Source organism: Syngnathoides biaculeatus, chromosome 13 (assembly GCF_019802595.1).
Source record: "Syngnathoides biaculeatus isolate LvHL_M chromosome 13, ASM1980259v1, whole genome shotgun sequence".
NCBI classification, from domain to species: domain Eukaryota; kingdom Metazoa; phylum Chordata; class Actinopteri; order Syngnathiformes; family Syngnathidae; genus Syngnathoides; species Syngnathoides biaculeatus.
Genome location: NC_084652.1, coordinates 11760002 through 11780698, shown reverse-complemented (window position 1 = coordinate 11780698; position 20697 = coordinate 11760002). Strand labels below are relative to the sequence as shown.

The following is a 20697-nucleotide window of genomic DNA, read 5'->3' as shown; positions in this document are numbered from 1 at the left end:
CTCAAAATGTAACATTTTTTTTTAAATCTGAGTGATTAGCTATTTTCTTCTATGTACAGTATGTTGGATGTACCGATTGATGTCAAATATTCTATTATGATTGTCAATGTATCGACAATGTGAAGACAAAACATCTCCATCCCATCCCCCTCCTTGCTGAGAAAGTGGGGACCCCCACCACCTCACGTCTTTCCAAAAAGGCATTTGCATGCATTTGGTTGCCCCCCTGCATTTGAGTGCGTGTATAGGCGTTACATACTCGCGCGTGCGTGTGTGTACGAGAGCCAACCTAACATCTTTGCTTTTACATTTACTGCAACAGAGCCGCTGAGCTTTGCTATCGGTTGCTACGGTAACAAAGGCAGGAGTGAAGTGGCAGCAACACCAGAGCGCAAGAGACAGTGAAAGGGAGCACTTTTGTCTGTACAGCTAATCATAACCTGAGATCGAAAGTAACAAAAGCAAACGTATTTTAGATCCACACGAATGTCATCACGAGGGACACAAAGTCCCCGATGCTTCTGGCACAATAGATCACTTTATTGGGTACACCTGTACCATCGTATCCACTAGGTGGTTTTAAAAAGATATCAATGCTCATGTTATTGATGTGAGTTGCAGTGATTGAGACAAATAAACATTAAATCGATTCATTTGCTTATTGTGTTCAGGGTCACAGAGGAGCTAGAGTCTTTCCCAGCAGAATTTGGGTAAGAGACGTGGTACACCCTGGTATGGCACAAATACTGTAGACATAGATCCATTCACATTCATGACTACAATTTAGAGTCTGCAATGAATTTGGATTATGTGAGGAAACCGCAGAATCTTGAAGAAACGCAGAGAAAGGGAATTAAACGTGGAACCACTGACAATGAGCCAGAACCCTCAACACAAATTTGAAAATGGAGCCGTTGGATTAACTGAGACGATAGAGATTAACCATCCTGCTTTTGACACCATTTTGGTTACAGAACTGTGAACAGCAGTACCCTCAACCTCGATTGTAAAGCCATTCAAGTAGTTTGCAATACCTTTTCCCTGATCAGAACAACCAGAAACGCCAGCTCACGTCCACAAATGTAATGATTGTATGCTGAGTCATAGTCCGGCGTGCTTCTGGTGTTCCGAAGCTACATTCCAATCATCCTGGTGCCACACTTTATCTTCGAAGTCTATTACCGAGGGGTCACCTGCCAAGGATCCTTCAAACTGGGTGCAGAACTCTGACCAGTTGTAATGCCAGCTAAGTCTGAGTTTATTGGGTTGAAATAGCCTCTGCCCTGACCATTCACAAGCATAGTAAAAAGAACCTTGATTTTAACCTTTGTCCACTGAGTCCTGTACGCTGACCATAAGTGACATTTGGTACGTGAGTGCGGATTTACCCACGACCACCAACATCACCAGGCATGCTGATTATTGCATTTATTAATGTGTGAAGAACACTACAGATATGTCTAAAAAAAAAGATCATCGTCTAATCATCTTATGGGACTCAAAAGCAGTGATTACTGCATCCTATGGGCATATTATTGCTTTGCGTTTTAAGAGGCACCGCTGAGGCTTCTCAGATTTATGTATCATCACGGCCACTAAATAATGCCTACCGCAGGGAATTTTGCTGGATGAAAATTTGTTGATGATGTTCAGCAACATCGTACAAAAAAAAAAAGAGCACATTTGACAAGCAATTTTGTGATTGGATTATAGTTAGATACAAAATGTATCAAAATGTATTGACATCCCCAGAATACAGTACTTCTTACCACCTTCCCGATTTGTTATGCCGACGAGAAGTTCGGCAGGACTGCATGAAACAGAGCTTGCTTGAACCCAGCTGATGAGAACCAAGTTGATGGGCAAAACTTGACAAGGTGTAAACAGGTGACCGCACTGCTTCCGACAACCTGCCGATCGGTTAATGATGCGAGTATTAGCAGCTGATTTGTTAATAGTTTGCTTGATGAGGCGTGATTACATTGCCAGGCTGTGTGCGTCCCATGATAACTGTGTCAGTGTCACGCCATTTAATTCAATCACACACACACACACGATCAGACACGTATGGGCGCAACACACGTGCTTCCTTTTAATGGCTCGGCTGCATTTTCTTGATTTTATGAGACTGGTTTTATGATCCTCTTTCTGATGCTGCAGGTTTCATAAGTGCCTTTTGGTGTCTTCCTCAGAACAACTCTGACACAAAATATAAAAACCCCGTTTAATGAAGCACAGAGGATTTGCTGAGATCCCCAATAGGAGGCCCTAAATTGCTTGGTCACTCAAACAGATTGTATGCCCCGATGGTGGGTGTGTTGTTCATAATCTACTAAAATTGCGATATTTTAATAACATTCCGCATAGAGGGTGCTCACTTGCGTGTGTACGTACTCGAACAGCTTGTGCACGCTTTTGGTAGCAGCTGTAAAAGGTGGAGACGGCCATATTTGAAAGAGGCATTCACACTCTAAGTGGGGGTCACTGATGGTATGGTGGTACACACGCCTGAGTTTGGTGCGGGCACCGTGGGATCTATTCTCGCTCAGTGATTCTGTCTAGCTGGTTGTTGTTGTAGCCATGTAGGACGGTCGTTATTCCATACCAAGGTCCAGAAAGTGAGCCACATTGGCTGGGGCGCTCCACAGATGTTCCACCGTCAACGGTTTTTGAGCACAGTTGAAGAGAGGATGCGAATCGTGGGGGGCGACGTCACACAATCAGCATTTATCGACAATGTTGTTGTCGAGTCGATGCTGATAGTTGTTGAGCTCGTGACACCAGCCCGAACGGAAATGCGATAGTGCCGATCTCACGGGCCGCGGGAGTTGTCTTTCAGATTCGGCTACTGGAGGCAGGTAACCGCGCAACACAATGTTGGCTTTGTAGCCGGCGATCCTGTCAGCTACGGCGGTTCCATGGATCACGGAGAGGCCACGATGGTAGTCCTCTGCATCGACGGACAGCCGATGAATGTACTGCTCAATCGATGGCTCGATATCTCGGGCGGTTTTCCGCAACACTCTGGGGCACACTTCTTGCCTTGTCATCTCGTAATTAGGATGTCCTTGCGAGGTAGCACTGAAGCGCATATTGTTCCGTGAGCATCACATTGTGCTCGCATACCGGAAGGAGTTTCGACTCGACGTATAGGTGATCAATGGAAGCCATTTTATGGCAGCCCGTAGCAGTTCCAAGGGCAGTGTTTTAGGGCTCCCTGGAGGGAGTCCCAGTGAGTTGGCTTCAGGTTGGGAGTCCACACGGGCGCCGCATCGTTCAGGATCGATCTTCCGTTGGCCTTATACGTCGTGAGGACTGTCTGGCCCCACGTTGTGCCAGCTCGGCACTTCAAAATGTTGTTTCTTTTATTGAGTTTGGAGCGCACAATTTTCGCGTTTTCAAGGAACGTCAGCGAGGTCCAGCTGGTAGCTGAGATAGGCTGCGGCACTCTCACAACCCTTGTGAGGATAAGCGGCTCGGAGAATGGACATGGACACACTCTACGTAGCGTTGATGGTTTCCACCATGAAAATTTTGGAACAGCACAAAGCAAGCACAAAATGAATTTTGAAATGATGGAATTTCAACTACAAGAAGCAAAAAAACAATACTGAGCTACAAGGAATAAAACAATTGCTCTGATCATTTTAACTGCATAAAAGCCACTTTTGTTTGAATTAACTTTTCCTTATTGAGGGGAAGTTAGATGTATGTGGCTGCCCTACAAAAACTACCATATTTTCTGCACCATAAGGCGCACCTAAAAGCCTTTCATTTTCTCAAAAGCCGACGGTGCGCCTTATAATCCAGTGCGCCTTATATATGGATCAATGTTTAGTGCATCTCCATCTAATGGATGCATAACATAACCCCAGCCTCTACTGTAGTGTCTATTCTATGCGCCTTATAATGCGGTGTGTCTTATATATGGAGAAAAAAAAGTTTACAATTAGGCCATTCATTGAAGGTGTGCCTTATAGTGCGGAAAATACGATATGTTTAAAATTTGGGATGGCACAACGGGAAAACTGCGCTGTGAGAGGCCAGCATCAGATGTTACAGGACGCTGAAACATTCTGCTGGTTATATGGCATGACTCATTCTTGTGACTGACCCCAAGTTATTCCTTAGATCATTCAGAATTTTTACACAAGCAGCTTCCTGTCATTTTGAAGGCGCTACGCTGGTGCCGCTTTGCATGTTGGTGGCCATCTGCCTTTTGGATGCGTTATTGAAAGACTCAAAATTAACCATGGTTATCCGTATCAGGTTTGATCAATCTCATTGATAGATTAATCTGTTTGCACACACTCCCCCTAGAACGCGGAAAATGATACCTGTGGCAGTTTTTCTCATTTAGCAGACACTATCCTGGGTACGCTCTTTAGTAAATCAGGCCCCATGTGCTGCGATATTTGAAGACATGGGGCTTCTGTTTCACTTCAATCCTTCAGCTCCTCCTCTGGAATGTTGGCCTTGACCTAGATTTAATGGTCTACGTTATGTTTCGATTACCTCAGTCAATACGCGCTCTAATGAGGGAGCTTCATCAATGATGGCCTGAAGGATTTTGTATGTTGCATGTGCACCTTACTGTATGAAAGTGTTTGAGCGTGACGGTGCTACTCCACAAGCATACGATGCCAAATCTCGGAGGGACGCACGCTTCGTTACGCTCCTTTTTAATTTCGCACATCCGTCCTCTCGATCCATTAAATGCAACGCAGTTTCATTTTCGGCTTCTGCACCGCGTTTGGATCCCGCCCATGAAATGACCGTTGTGAAATGATAGCGCCAGACCTGCAAATCCTGCGGAGGATGAAAAAGACCCCGCAGGTCGCCTTTGGCTTCACCTCCTCAATCAGATGACGAGGGGGTTTAGAGATGTCAAAAGTGCCATCTTTAGGCTACAATTGTCCCTGGTGTGTGTGTGTGTGTTTTCCTTCCCTGAAGTCTTCAAACAGCTTGTCACTCCCCCGACTGCTGCAGGTCAATGCGCATCTTATTTATAGATGTATTTTTCATCTGAAAAACAATTTCTGTCACCATAGCAACGATCACCCGGCGCTCTCGAACAGAAAACATACAGAGTTTTTATCACACGCTGAAAGAGTTTGAAAGGTTACAATAACAGGAGGACGACGGTGATGGAGGACGCGAGACAAAATGAAAAACAATAAGTGACAGGCTGGTGAGGGAAATGCGGAATGTGGCTTTCAGGTGGATATAACTCGAGTGTTTGTATTGGTCACGTCCTTTCTTCAATCCCTGAGCTCTCTTTCTGATCATTAAACTGCACATGTTCCACTATTTGAGCAGTGTTGCGCAGCAACAAAATACAAAAACTCAAGAACACCGCCCTTGATGCTCTTCTCGCGTTTCTTTTTCTTTTTTCTTCTTTGCCTCTCTTTGTTCGTCCTTGTCTATTTACTGTCAAAGCCAATTCAATTTTACACACTAGCTGTTGAGTTCACTTACTGGCATTATGATTACATAAATGCTACAGCAATAGCAGATTCTCTGTGTGCCTTTGTATTGTGTCTTATATGAAATCTAGGTTATATTTTGTGGCTTTGGAATTGTATGGGGTTTTTTGGGGGATAATGATTTTGCATGTAATGATAAACTATTGGAAAATATTACAATGTAATCGTCAGAGTTACTCTAAGTTTATGCTGCGTTATAGAAAAGTGTGAAGTAAGAGATAACCAAACTCCACAAAGGAAACTAGTTCAAGCAACATTGCATATACAGTGACAAGTATTTCAACACCCTGCTATATTGCAAGTTCTCCTACTTAGAAATCATGGAGGGGTCTGAAATTTTAATCACAGGTGCATGTCCAGTGTGAGAAAGATAATCCAAAAAGAAAAATCCAGAAATCACAATGTATGATTTTTTTAACAATTCATTGTGTGATACAGCCCCAAATAAGTATTTGAACACCTGTCTATCAGCTAGAATTCTGACCCTCAAAGACCTGTTAGTCCGCCTTTAAAAGTCTACATCCACTCCATGTATTATCGTGAATCTGATGCACCTGTGTGAGGTCGTGAGCTGCATAAAGACATCTGTCCAAGCCCATACATTCAGTAAGACTCAAACTTGTAACTTGGCTAAGACCAAAGAGTTCTCCAAAGACACCAGAGACAAAATTGTACAACTCCACATGGCTGGAAAGGGCTTTGGAGAAATTGCTAAGCAGCTTGGTGAAAAAAGGTCTAAAAAGGTTCTACTGGAGCAATCAGTAGAAAATGGAAGAAGCTAAACATGAGGGTCAATCTCAATAGGAGTGGAGCCCCATGCACGATATCACCTCGTGGGGTCTCAATGATCCTGAGAAAGGTGAAGATGTCATGGTTTTAAATCATGCGTGGCACGGAAGGTTCCCCTGCTTAAACCAGTACATGTTAAGGCCCGTCTTAAGTTTGCCACTGACCATTTGGATGATACAGAGGAGTCACGGGAGAACGTTTTATGGTCAGATGAGACCAAAATTTAACTTTTTGGTCATAATTCCACGAACCGTCTTTGGGGGAAGACGAATGATGAGTTCCATCCCAAGAACGCCATCCCTACTGTGAAGCATATGGGTGGTGGCATCATGCTTTGGGGGTGTTTTTCTACACATGGGACAGAAAGACTGCACTGTATTAAGAAGAGGATGACCGCGGCCATGTATTGTGAGATTTTGGGCAACAACCTCTTTCCCTCAGTCAGAGGATTGAAGATAGGTTGTGGCTGTGTCTTCCAACATGACAAAGTCTCGAAGCACACAGCCAGGAAAACCAAGAAGTGGCTCCGTAAGAAGCATATCAAGATTCTGGCGTGGCCTAGCCAGTCTCCAGACCTAAACCCTATAGTTAATCTTTGCAGGGAGCTGAAACTCCATGTTTCTCAGTGACAGCCCAGAAACCTGTCTGATGTGGAGAAGATCTGTGTGGAGGAATGGGCCAAAATCCCTCCTGGAGTGTGTGCAAACCTTTTGACCCACCACAGGAAACATTTGACCTCTGTAATTACAAACAAAGGCTACTGTACCAAATATTAACATTGGTTTTCTCAGGTGTTCAAATACTTATTTGCAGCTGTATCACACAAATAAATCGTAAAAAAATCATACATTGGGATTTCTGGATTTTTCTTTTTAGATGATCTCTCTCACAGTGGACATGCACCTACGATGAAAATTTCAGGCCCTTCCATGATTTCTAAGTAGGAGAACTTGCAACATAACAGGGTGTTCAAATACTTCTTGTCTTCACTGTACTTTTTGTACATTTTTCAAATGCAAAATAGAGTATATGCCTTGTCATGATAAAGGTTGGTAAACATTTGTTGGTAAACAAAACAAGGTCCATAAAGGACAAATGTTCTTCTTCACTCGCTCCTAGTGTATCTGTAGACTTATTTGTGTGTGTGTGTGTGTGTGTGTGTGTGTGTGTGTGTGTGTGTGTGTGTGTGTGTGTGTGTGTCACCTATACTTTTGCCCTGCAGCAGCGAGAAAGAACCAACCCATCCCACACACACATCTTCTCCTCGTTTCCTCTATTTCTACTCATAAAGCCGAAGTCATCCACTTTTGTTGCCGATGACTCAAAATAAAGCCTCCGTATGTCCGTGCAGAAAGACCATCAGCGGTAGGAACATTACCAGCCAAAGTGGCTTTGTAGTCTGTGATTGTTTTGTCCCCTTGGTGTGTTTTATGGCTGTGAGAATCCTCTTCTATTTTAACACCCTGACAAAGGACTGACATTTCTGACAATGGCGCTCCATTACAGTCAAAAGCAACAATAGAAACACATCAGTTTCCTGCTTGGTGCCGGCGGCCACACCGTTGCACTTCTGACCCTGTCAGTGCACACACAAATACACCGGAGGTGGCGAAAGTACTCATACACTTTAGTTAAGCAACCGTAACCCCATGACAATATAGCACAGAACCTAGCAAAATAAAAGACTGGGAAAAAAAAGTGTTTCCAGCTTTTTCCAGTTTTTAGTAATGAGCAGTGGAATATTGTTTGGTTTCACCAAAAACACCTGTCTCATCTTAAAAAATAAATAAGCCGTGAAAATGAGCTTTTGTGAAAACAGACATGTCTAGCAGAACAGTGACAAACGCTTTTATTTGTTCACCACAAATTATTTAAAAAAAAAACAGAATGGGAAAGGGATTTTTTTTATTATTTCCACAATATACAACTATAAAAACCCCTGTGAGCGGCACTGATTCACCACTCATCTGGAGTAGAAAATTGGTGGCTTCTTTACACGCCTGTTGGTCATTCACTCCATGAATTGTGTCATCGTTTCTCGCAATAGTAACACACACTTTGTACTTCCTACTCTGCATATTCTGTTTATATAACATACATGTACTGTTTGATTCTCTGTTCAAGTGCGGGGTGCCTAAACATCCAATACATTGGGATTTTCTCTCCATCTTAATCGAGGTGACAACCCCAGATTCAGCCCCTCATCCTTTTCTACTCGAAAACTGTGCTCATCTCAAATCTAACTACACCATCTGTAGGGAACTGTTAGCCATTACAATTATTTACAAACCTGAATTTCACAGACAAGCTGAGCAAGACCCTCTTCAACCTTTGAAAAACAAATTTGACAAATACATCCATCAGTGGCAGTAAACGACTGAATGCAGCCCTATGGGGGCACAAACCAGTGCAATTTGTAGGCCGGTCCCAAGCCCGGATAAATGCAGAGGGTTGCGTCAGGAAGGGCATCCAGCGTAAAAACTGTGCCAAACAAATATGAGCGTTCATCTAAAGAATCCCATACCGGATCGGTCGTGGCCCGGGTTAACAACGCCCGCCCCCGGCACTGCTAACCTGCAGGGCGTCGGTGGAAATTCAGCTACTGTGGGTCGAAGACAAAGAAGAGGAGGAAACCGGATCCAGCGTCAGAAGAAAAAGAGGAATGCACAGAGCCTACAACTGAGTGTAGGGACTTTGAATGTTGGGACTATGACAGGAAAAGCACAGGAGTTGGTTGACATGATGATTAGGAGAAAAGTTGATATTCTGTGCATCCAAGAGAGCAGGTGGAAAGGTAGTAAGGCTAGAAGTTTGGGAGCAGGGTTTAAATTATTCTACCACGGAGTAGATGGGAAGAGAAATGGAGTAGGGGGTATTTTAAAGGAAGAGCTGGCTAAGAATGTCTTGGAGGTGAAAAGAGTATTAGATCGAGTGATGAGACTAAAATTTGAAATTGAGGGTGTTATGTATAATAATGCAGCCCTATGGGGGCACAAACCAGTGCAATCTGTAGGCCGGTCCCAAGCCCGGATAAATGCAGAGGGTTGCGTCAGGAAGGGCATCCGGCGTAAAAACTGTGCCAAACAAATATGAGCGTTCATCTAAAGAATCCCATACCGGATCGGTCGTGGCCCGGGTTAACAACGCCCGCCCCCGGCACTGCTAACCTGCAGGGCGTCGGTGGAATTCAGCTACTGTGGGTCGAAGACAAAGAAGAGGAGGAAACCGGATCCAGCGTCAGAAGAAAAAGAGGAATGCCAACAGAGCCTACAACTGAGTGTAGGGACTTTGAATGTTGGGACTATGACAGGAAAAGCACAGGAGTTGGTTGACATGATGATTAGGAGAAAGGTTGATATTCTGTGCATCCAAGAGAGCAGGTGGAAAGGTAGTAAGGCTAGAAGTTTGGGAGCAGGGTTTAAATTATTCTACCACGGAGTAGATGGGAAGAGAAATGGAGTAGGGGTTATTTTAAAGGAAGAGCTGGCTAAGAATGTCTTGGAGGTGAAAAGAGTATCAGATCGAGTGATGAGACTAAAATTTGAAATTGAGGGTGTTATGTATAATGTGGTTAGCGGCTATGCACCACAGGTAGGATGTGACCTAGAGTTGAAAGAGAATTCTGGAAGGAACTAGATGAAGTAGTTCTGAGCATCCCAGACAGCGAGAGAGTTGTGATTGGTGCAGATTGTAATGGACATATTGGTAAAGGAAACAGGGGCGATGAAGAAGTGATGGGTAAGTACGGCATCCAGGAAAGGAACTTTGAAGGGCAGATGGTGGTGGACTTTGCAAAAAGGATGGAGATGGCTGTAGTGAACACTTATTTCCAGAAGAGGGAGGAACATATAGTGACCTACAAGAGCGGAGGTAGAACCACGCAGGTAGATTATATTTTGTGCAGACGATGTAATCTGAAGGAGGTTACTGACTGTAAAGTAGTGGTAGGGGAGAGTGTAGCTCGACAGCATAGGATGGTAGTATGTAGGATGATTCTGGTGGTGGGTAGGAAGATTAAGAAGACAAAGGTAGAGCAGAGAACCATGTGGTGGAAGCTGAAAAAGGAAGAATGTTGTGGCAGCCTTCCGGAAAGAGGTGAGACAGGCTCTCGATGGACAACCGAAGCTCCCGGAAGACTGGACGACGACAGCCAAGGTGATCAGAGAGACAGGCAGGAGAGTACTTGGTGTGTCATCTGGTAGGAAAGGGGAGAAGGAGACTTGGTGGTGGAACGCCAAAATACAGGGAGTCATACAAGGAAAGAGATTAGCGAAGAAGAAGTGGGATACTGAGAGGACTGAGGAGAGGCGAAAGGAGTACATCGAGATGCGACGTAGGGCAAAGGTAGAGGTGGCAAAGGCTAAACAAGAGGCATATGAAGACATGTACACCAGGTTGGACACGAAAGAAGGAGAAAAGGATCTCTACAGGTTGGCCAGACAGAGGGATAGAGATGGGAAGGATGTGCAGCAGGTCAGGGTGATTAAGGATAGAGATGGAAATGTGTTGACTGGTGCCGGTAGTGTACTAAATAGATGGAAAGAATACTTGAGAAGTTGATGAATGAAGAAAATGAGAGAGAAGGAAGAGTTGAAGAGGCAAGAGTGAAGGACCAGGAAGTGGAAATGATTACTAAGGGGGAAGTCAGAAAGGCACTACAAAGGATGAAAACTGGAAAGGCAGTTGGTCCTGATGACATACCGGTAGAGGTATGGAAGCAATTTGGAGAGATGGCTGTGGAGTTTTTGACCAACTTATTCAACAGAATACTAGCGGGCGAAAAGATGCCTGAAGAATGGAGGAAAAGTGTTCTAGTTCCCATTTTTAAGAACAAAGGGGATGTTCAGAGCTGTGGGAACTATAGAGGAATAAAGTTGATGAGCCACACAATGAAGTTATGGGAAAGAGTAGTGGAGGCTAGACTCAGGACAGAGTAAGTATCTGCGAGCAACAGTATGGTTTCATGCCTAGAAAGAGTACCACAGATGCATTATTTGCCTTGAGGATGCTCGTGGAAAAGTACAGAGAAGGTCAGAAGGAGCTACATTGCGTCTTTGTGGATCTAGAGAAAGCCTATGACAGAGTACCAAGAGAGGAACTGTGGTACTGCATGCGTAAGTCTGGTGTGGCAGAGAAGTATGTTAAAATAGTACAGGACATGTATGATGGCAGCAGAACAATGGTGAGGTGTGCCTTAGGTGTGACAGAGGAATTTAAGGTGGAGGTGGGACTGCATCAGGGATCAGCTCTGAGCCCCTTCCTGTTTGCAGTGGTAATGGATAGGCTGACAGATGAGGTTAGACTGAATCCCCTTGGACCATGATGTTCGCAGATGATATTGTCATGTGCAGTGAAAGCAGGGAGCATGCAGAGGAACAATTGGAAAGATGGAGACATGCACTGGAAAGGAGAGGATTGAAGATTAGCCGAAGTAAAACAGAATATATGTGCGTGAATGAGAAAAGTGGAGGGGGAAGAGTGAGGCTACAGGGAGAAGAGATAGCGAGGGTCGACGACTTCAAATACTTGGGGTCAACAATCCAGAGCAATGGAGAGTGTGGTCAGGAAGTGAAGAAACGGGTCCAAGCAGGTTGGAACAGCTGGCGAAAGGTGTCTGGTGTGTTATGTGACAGAAGAGTGTCTGCTAGGATGAAGGGCAAAGTTTACAAAACAGTGGTGAGGCCGGCCATGATGTACGGATTAGAGACAGTGGCACTGAAGAAACAACAGGAATCTGAACTGGAGGTGGCAGAAATGAAGATGTTGAGGTTCTCGCTCGGAGTGACCAGGTTGGATAGGATTAGAAATGAGCTCATTAGAGGGACAGCCAAAGCTGGATGTTTTGGAGACAAGATTCGAGAGAGCAGACTTCGATGGTTTGGACATGTTCAGAGGCGAGAGAGTGAGTATATTGGTAGAAGGATGCTGAGGATGGCGCTCCCAGGCAAAAGAGCGAGAGGAAGACAAAGAGAAGTTTATGGATGTGGTGAGGGAAGACATGAGGCAGTTGGGGTTAGAGAGGAAGATGCAGGAGATAGGCTAAGATGGCAAAAGATGACACGCTGTGGCGACCCCTAACGGGACAAGCCGAAAGGAAAAGAAGAAGAGGTGTTATGTATAATGTGGTTAGCGGCTATGCCCCACAGTAGGATGTGACCTAGAGTTGAAAGAGAAATTCTGGAAGGAACTAGATGAAGTAGTTCTGAGCATCCAGACAGCAGAGAGTTGTGATTGGTGCAGATTGTAATGGACATATTGGTAAAGGAAACAGGGGCGATGAAGAAGTGATGGGTAAGTACGGCATCAGGAAAGGAACCTTGAAGGGCAGATGGTGGTGGACTTTGCAAAAAGGATGGAGATGGCTGTAGTGAACACTTATTTCCAAAAGAGGGAGGAACATATAGTGACCTACAAGAGCGGCGGTAGAACCACGCAGGTAGATTATATTTTGTGCAGACGATGTAATCTGAAGGAGGTTACTGAAAAGTAGTGGTAGGGGAGAGTGTAGCTCGACAGCATAGGATGGTAGTATGTAGGATGATTCTGGTGGTAGGTAGGAAGATTAAGAAGACAAAGGTAGAGCAGAGAACCATGTGGTGGAAGCTGAGAAAGGAAGAATGTTGTGCGACCTTCCGGAAAGAGGTGAGACAGGCTCTCGATGGAGAACCGAAGCTCCCGGAAGACTGGACGACGACAGCCAGGTGATCAGAGAGATAGGCAGGAGAGTACTTGGTGTGTCATCTGGTAGAAAGGGGAGAAGGAGACTTGGTGGTGTGAACCCCAAAATACAGGGAGTCATACAAGGAAAGAGATTAGCGAAGAAGAAGTGGGATACTGAGAGGACTGAGGAGAGGCGAAAGGAGTACATCGAGATGCGACGTAGGGCAAAGGTAGAGGTGGCAAAGGCTAAACAAGAGGCATATGAAGACATGTACACCAGTTGGACACGGAAGAAGGAGAAAAGGATCTCTACAGGTTGGCCAGACAGAGGGATAGAGATGGGAAGGATGTGCAGCAGGTAAGGGTGATTAAGGATAGAGATGGAAATGTTGTTGACTGGTGTCGGTAGTGTGCTAAATAGATGGAAAGTACTTTGAGAAGTTGATGAATGAAGAAAATGAGAGAGAAGGAAGAGTTGAAGAGGCAAGAGTGAAGGACCAGGAAGTGAAATGATTACTAAGGGGGAAGTCAGAAAGGCATTACAAAGGATGAAAAATGGGAAGGCAGTTGGTCCTGATGACATACCGGTAGAGGTATGGAAGCAATTTGGAGAGATGGCTGTGGAGTTTTTGACCACTTATTCAACAGAATACTAGCGGGCGAAAAGATGCCTGAAGAATGGAGGAAAAGTGTTGTGGTTCCCATTTTTAAGAACAAAGGGGATGTTCAGAGCTGTGGGAACTATAGAGGAATAAAGTTGATGAGCCACACAATGAAGTTATGGGAAAGAGTAGTGGAGGTTAGACTCAGGACAGAAGTAAGTATCTGTGAGCAACAGTATGGTTTCATGCCTAGAAAGAGTACCACAGATGCATTATTTGCCTTGAGGATGCTCGTGGAAAAGTACAGAGAAGGTCAGAAGGAGCTACATTGCGTCTTTGTGGACCTAGAGAAAGCCTATGACAGAGTACCAAGAGAGGAACTGTGGTACTGCATGCGTAAGTCTGGTGTGGCAGAGAAGTATGTTAAAATAGTAGAGGACATGTATGATGGCAGCAGAACAATGGTGAGGTGTGCCTTAGGTGTGACAGAGGAATTTAAGGTGGAGGTGGGACTGCATCAGGGATCAGCTCTGAGCCCCTTCCTGTTTGCAGTGGTAATGGATAGGCTGACAGATGAGGTTAGACTGGAATCCCCTTGGACCATGATGTTCGCAGATGATATTGTCATATGCAGTGAAAGCAGGAGCATGCAGAGGAACAATTGGAAAGATGGAGACATGCACTGGAAAGGAGAGGAATGAAGATTAGCCGAAGTAAAACAGAATATATGTGCGTGAATGAGAAAAGTAGAGGGGGAAGAGTGAGGCTACAGGGAGAAGAGATAGCGATGGTGGCCTATTTTGACAAAGCAAGAAGTAAAAAGTACAGATGTTTTCACATTTAGGGAGTAAAAGTACTTCACAAAAATAGATGCTCGAGTGAAGTACAGGTACTTGAAAAATGTACTTGTGTAGTAACAATGTACCACTTGTACTTTGTTACTGGGTTCCATATTCCCACACGCGTACATATGCTTGGTTGTGGAAGTGAATGTTGTAAAATGTGCAGGGGGGGGAAGACACTTTTGATTCTCCTCTTTCTCTCTCTCTTGACTTTAACAGTGCATGTATTCTGCTGCCATGGCAACCATGGGTCCTCTCCTCACATTGCTTCTTCTGCTGCTTCATCTGGCTGATGGCTCATTCCCAGAGGAGCCCAGTCCACTCAGCTACGTCCCTCTGGAGGGTACGTGTCCTTGTGCATGTGTGTGTGTGTGTGTCGCATTGATGTATGGCTCCGCGATAAATGTGGAAATTGGGGGTCAAAAGTCCCACCCTTGGAGTGGAGCGCCTTCAGAACTACACTGGGTCACAGACTCTATTTAGATGGCTGAAGCTCGCATTCATGATGCGAAAGCACGCACAAGACGAGAGGAGGATGGGAAACCGGATAGAATTTATTTGGATGTTAAAGGTCAAGTGTCATAGCTATAAACACTCTAAAACAGATATTGAAATGAAAAATACATATAACATTATTCACTTCAATGTTCATACAAAAAAATAAATATGAGCGGAGAGCGCGTCATCCATGCGCAAAGTTGCGGAAGTGTCATTCGACATCCGAGTGGTCGCCATATCGGCTGTATCTCCTGTCTGAGACCTAACCCCGGACATTCGCCATTGAAAACACGCTGTGGCCCCTACTATGGGAGACGCCCCTTCAGACACAGAAGCTCTTTTCGAAGAAGAGAACATTTCACAATCGAGTGAAGTGTCTGTGGTTACATTACCCTCATTTTTCGAGCCATATTTAGATGATATGCGGATTACTTCTAACAGCAGACTACCAGACTGTATGTATGAGTCAGCCCGGCCGAAGTCGAGGTCGTCCGCGAGGCACGGCGTGGCTGGCGGCTCGTCCGCAAGACACAGCTTGGTCAGCGGCTCCTCCGCCCATCTACTATGAGACACGGAAGCTCTTCTCAAAGAAGAGAACATCTCATAATCGAGTGAAGTGTCCGAGCCTTGTTCTTTCAAGCCATATTTAGATGATATGCCGATTACTTCTAACAACAGACTACCAGACCATATGTATGGGTCTGCCCGGCCGAAGCCATGCTCGTCCGCTAGGCATGACGCGGCAGCCTTTGCCAGCCAGCCGTCCGACGCGCACATCGACACATTTAGCACCCCTGTCATACGTACACGGATCTTTTGTCACGTTATGAAAGAAGGATTACGTGGTACCCCCAAACTATTATTTTTTTTATGTAGCTGTATACACACCTACCTGTCATTTGGAACCCACGAAGCTCTCGTCCTTTGCACCCGTGCAATCCATTTTTCAAAACGAACCGGGTCTCTTGGAAACTTATGAAGGGTAAATCCATCCTCCAGAGTGTTTGAGCAATATCCAGCAATGCAACGAGCTGGCATTTTGGCACAACGAGCTATCTTCCTCTAGGTAAAACTAATAGAAAAAAACCACTCCGCTTGAGTGCGTTACTGCCTCCAACGTCACTTCCTGCTTCTTGTCGAAAGCAGATCCCTTGAGAGGATTTTCATGGCGGGAGTTACAAAAAGCCATATACGTGTGGTGAAAAAACGGACGGGTCCATACAGACTGCCGTTTTTTCATTAATAACATACTAAAAATCATCCATTTCATTACACTTGACCTTTAAGGGACACGAGGAGAAGAAGAACGTGAGAGACATTTTGGGTGGGATGGCTTGACACAAAAGTGGGCTCAGGTTCCAAAAGAAAAGGGGAGGAGACCTCTGGAGAAAGATCACTTTGTCCTTTCCGCTGACCTGCAGCCAAGGACAAGGCAACATTTTCCCAAATAGTCTCCTGGTGCCCCGTAGGGACGGCTGTCATCCCCTTCAAAACTTTGGATCAGTCTTATTCAGCTCTCTCCACCTCTTTTGTGTCCTCTCATTAAAAGAAAGAAAGTGCAAATATTTTCTGACAGCAATAACAATCACAAAATGTTGCGCTCATTACACGACACCCTTAACTGTATTTATGGATTGCGCTACATGCTACACGTGCCTCAGCCTTTTCAAACAAAAGCAACACGGCATCAGTGAGGGTTGTACTAAATGAAGCAGTAGGGAGGCTATCGGAGGTCCGCCGCCGTTATTTTTCAGTTAATATTCTGTAATGTAATGTGCTCCAGCTGCCAGAGGAGACGAGACAGAGTTTCAGCAAAGCTCCTAATGCGGCATTCAGTGCGAGGCTGTGAGAAATATTTCTGCTATGAGTGCAGAACAAATGATTGACACTTCGTCAGGCAGGCAGGCAGGCAGGCAGGCCTTTTGTCTCTGATCGGTTGTCTTTCCTCACACAGGTTGGTCTCTTACAAGTCAAATTAAAAGCTCAGGACATGGCCAAAGATAGATATTTTTTGGGAATGAATCATTCTACTCGTGTACTACTGTCAGGTCACACTGTCAATTTTAATGAATACAACAACAAAAAAGTGATTTTTGGAGCAACTTCATCTGTGAAGTCTTCAATATTTCAGTGGTGAGGAGGTATCCAGTGTTCCTGGGCAGAGCTCACCGTTCAGCACAAAGACAGGAGCTGCACATCCAGACTGTTCTTCAAGTCAACCGCACGCTCTACATCGGAGCCAGGTAACCAACGGCAACCACCTCCAACTGTGTGTGACTGATGTGCTTGCATTCATATCTTTCATTTGATGCCTCCATCTGCTGTCGCTGTAAGACATTTTTGTGTTGCTCTAGTTAGGATTTATCAAGCTGTGTTGGACAATTCATTTCCTGCAAACAATCTACTGTACATCAAAAACATACAAATTACATTATATCACAAGACACGACGTATTATACCCTGTATCAAACGTTCTCCCTTGATGAAGATAAAAAGGCTTGGATTGACTATCTTTGTCAGATAATTATTTACAACGTGCTTATTTGCGTAGGTGTAGAACCTGAAAAGTGCTCCTTAGAGCTGTTCCTGTTTTATTTCACACTCATAGTCTGATGTAGTGCAATAATACACATTAATTATGGTGACTATGTAATGTTAATACCAGGAAAATACTTTAAAAATTGGCCATTCAATAAAAAAAATAGTTTTTTTTTTTAGCTTAATATATTTACTCAAAAAGATGTACTAAAATTTTACTCACTACCATGTTGGCTGGTCACCATTCTTGATGATGATTATTGTTATTAGTCGTTAGTTACTAAGTAGTCTTAGTAATGTTGTCAGTGAACACCAAAAATAGGTTTACTGGTTAGTTAGGTCAAAGCAACATTTTTATTTTTAATTCCCACTGTAGTGTGTTCACTATCCTTTCATACTTAACATGGATGTAAAAAAAAAGATTCATATTTATTCCACTTTTTTTCTAACTGGATTGTGTACCTAATAAAGAGTCCAGTGAGTGTAGAGTACTTCTTGTATTGCATTAAGCACAAAATTTAAATGCATTTTCATGAGAACAGGTTCTTAAGTCAACTTGACACCATTTTGAATATCAACTGGAGACAAATCTGTAAAATAAATAAATAATAAGAATCAAGAATTAACGCAAATACGTATTTACAAAATTGTGGCCCTTTAAGGCCCCGTCACACCATGGCGTTCTGGTCAGCGTCCTATAGCGTTTAAAATTAAACGTTGATGAACGCTGGTCTCGGTGAGAACTTTTGTGCATGTTCAAAACTTTTTTTCCGGACCGGCGTTCTCCGCCGATTCCCAGCGATCATTGACGTTCACTAGCATTCAAACAACGCTCTTCTGGCACTATCCCGGCGACCATGGGCGACTACCAACGCTATAGAACGCTGACCAGAACGTCATGGTGTGACGGGGCCTTTAGTTGTTAAATCCTGTTAAATTGCTGAATCTTGATGATGTTAATGTGTGAAAAGCTAGTTTTGTTTTTGGTTGAAGATGAAAACATTATGAAAGCTTAATTAATGAAACAAATGCACTCACAAAAAAAAATTTATTCAACGACAGTTATGTTTTTGTGTGATTGCAGAGATGATTTATATCGAGTGGAACTGGACAACATGGCAGGTGACGAGATGTTCTACAGCAAGGTGATAATGCTTATTTTGTTTCACACTCACAAGACTGTTATCGGGAATAATCACGTTTCTATCATAAGTTCTCGCTCTCTTTGGTAGAAACGGACATGGGAATCCAACAAAAACGACATTCGAGTGTGCCGAATGAAGGGCAAGCATGAGGTATTGTGAGGAGAAAGACGTACCAACACCGTCTGTATGAACACAAAACAGCTGTTGTTTTATTTATTTTTGCACATGAATTCATGTTACTAAACAACCTGTTCATCTAAATCAAATCAAGCTCAATGAAACGCAACATGAACCAAATAAACAACACCTATTAGACTTTTACAGTATACCAGCGCCTCTGGAACAAGCGTGAAAATATAAAGTATGAAGGGAACATCATTAATTATTCGCAAGAAGATGAGCTGAGATGCTAACAACAGGTTGTGACATCTTGTTAAAACAGCTGCGAGAGAAAATTGTTTACAGGAAGTGAACGGGGAGAAACATGGCTTCAGGGAGGCAACAGTACATGAAGTCATTTGAGGCAGGGAAATTAGATAATGGTTGATCGTGCATTTTGTATCAGGGTACTTGCGTCTAATAACATCCCAGTGCCACCACCATCACCTTGCAAAACACAATATGACACGCAACAATACACTACATCATCTGGAGTAGTTCCAAATATCTGTACATATTGATCGAGTTAGATGACCTAAACTTTACATAAAAATGATACCTGTCACCACAATGCGAATGAATGTCCCTGTAAGCGAATGTTATTTCCAGCGATGGAGTAATGAATCCAGAAATATCCAAAAGATGAGTGGCAGAAGGCAGATAATCAGGGGCGTTGCTTGTAAGAAGCCCCCTAAAGATGTGCTTTTGTTTCTAATTACATTATTGTGAAAATGAGAACTAAAGAGTACTAAAAAAGACCAGATTGTTTTTCACAATTTACATTTTCCCATTTTGAGCAGCTTTGTTCGCATCAGTGGTTATCTGGGATAATTCCAAGTGCCAGTAACTTAATTATTACTACAAGCCAATTTCTAGCTAGCTAGAACTCTGCTAGTTATGCCAACAGCCCAAAAATGCAAGTTCGCTGAATGCCACAATTTACAGAACAGTTCGGTGTTGTTTAAATTCTCAGACGAAGAGGTGACGCTTTGGTTGCGCGTGTTGCCCATCCCGGGACCGAGAGGATTACCAAAAGCCTTTTAGCGCGTGAGCTACCTGGTAGCTAGCACCTCTCGTTGCATGATAAGCCCCATAGCGACTCTATGGGTTATAGTTGAGCAATGGCCGGATTTAAAGATGTATATTTTTGCAGCTCAAAAGTCCAAGATGTGTTGGCAGAAGAAAGAAGATCTGGAAGCAATGCAGCCAAAAGAAAATGGGATGGGAATGAATGAATATTTCACGGAACAAATATTGGAATTTAGGTTTTAAACAGGTCATTGGTTGTGATTGTGTTTCGGGCAGCAGAAAAGGCTTTGGTCGCCAGGGGTGAAGATGCGTTCCTGGTTGAACAAACATACCAGAAGGCAGCGTTAAGGAAATTGTGTGCTCCAAAGAAGACGAGTCAAGGTGTCAGCTGCACAAGCACAATTCCAAGCATTAATGTTTCGAGGCAGTCACCTTATTGATTTTGAGTGGCGCACACAAGATGGCTGAGGCCGCTGCACTTGTTTGAAGGTCAAATCAGCACATCACCTCCCTCATATTTTTCATTTCATTTCATTTTCTGTGAGTCAAGCGTGATTTCCCTTTGAGTGATTGCATCTGCTGCAGTTGTGTTAAAGAAGAAAAAATGATTGATACGATTCAGGGAGGGGTTGGCCTAATTGTTGGATTCTGGGAGAGAGGAAAAAATAAAGCCCGGAGTAGATGAATGTGTTGTTTTATAATGTATTAGATGAGCCGTGAGGCTTTTTCATAGAAGCAGTTGACACAAGCAAGCACAGTATGATTTAGTATCGTATCCCGAGGCACCTTATTGGAATAGTATTTGTTACAGTTATTAGAGAAACATTACACAGCAAGGAAAACGGAACATCTAGACACTCTCCGGTCAGTTTGCAGTGGTGTAGCAATGTACTGTAATCCTTTGTCCATCTCATGGAGTCAACTCGATAAGGAATACTGGAAACGGGCT

The 20697-nt window shown here is 43.8% G+C and overlaps 1 protein-coding gene across 1 annotated transcript in view; it reads left to right on the top strand.

The window, feature by feature from the left end:
* The window catches only part of sema6ba (sema domain, transmembrane domain (TM), and cytoplasmic domain, (semaphorin) 6Ba), a 48342-nt gene that overhangs the window by 11530 nt on the left and 16115 nt on the right, over positions 1-20697 (top strand). Inside the window, exons 3-6 of the mRNA XM_061838500.1 lie at positions 14599-14722; positions 17009-17120; positions 18500-18560; positions 18648-18710. Coding sequence (XP_061694484.1) covers positions 14602-14722; positions 17009-17120; positions 18500-18560; positions 18648-18710 — 357 coding nt within the window. The 5' untranslated portion in view covers positions 14599-14601. The remainder of the gene's footprint in view (positions 1-14598; positions 14723-17008; positions 17121-18499; positions 18561-18647; positions 18711-20697) is intronic.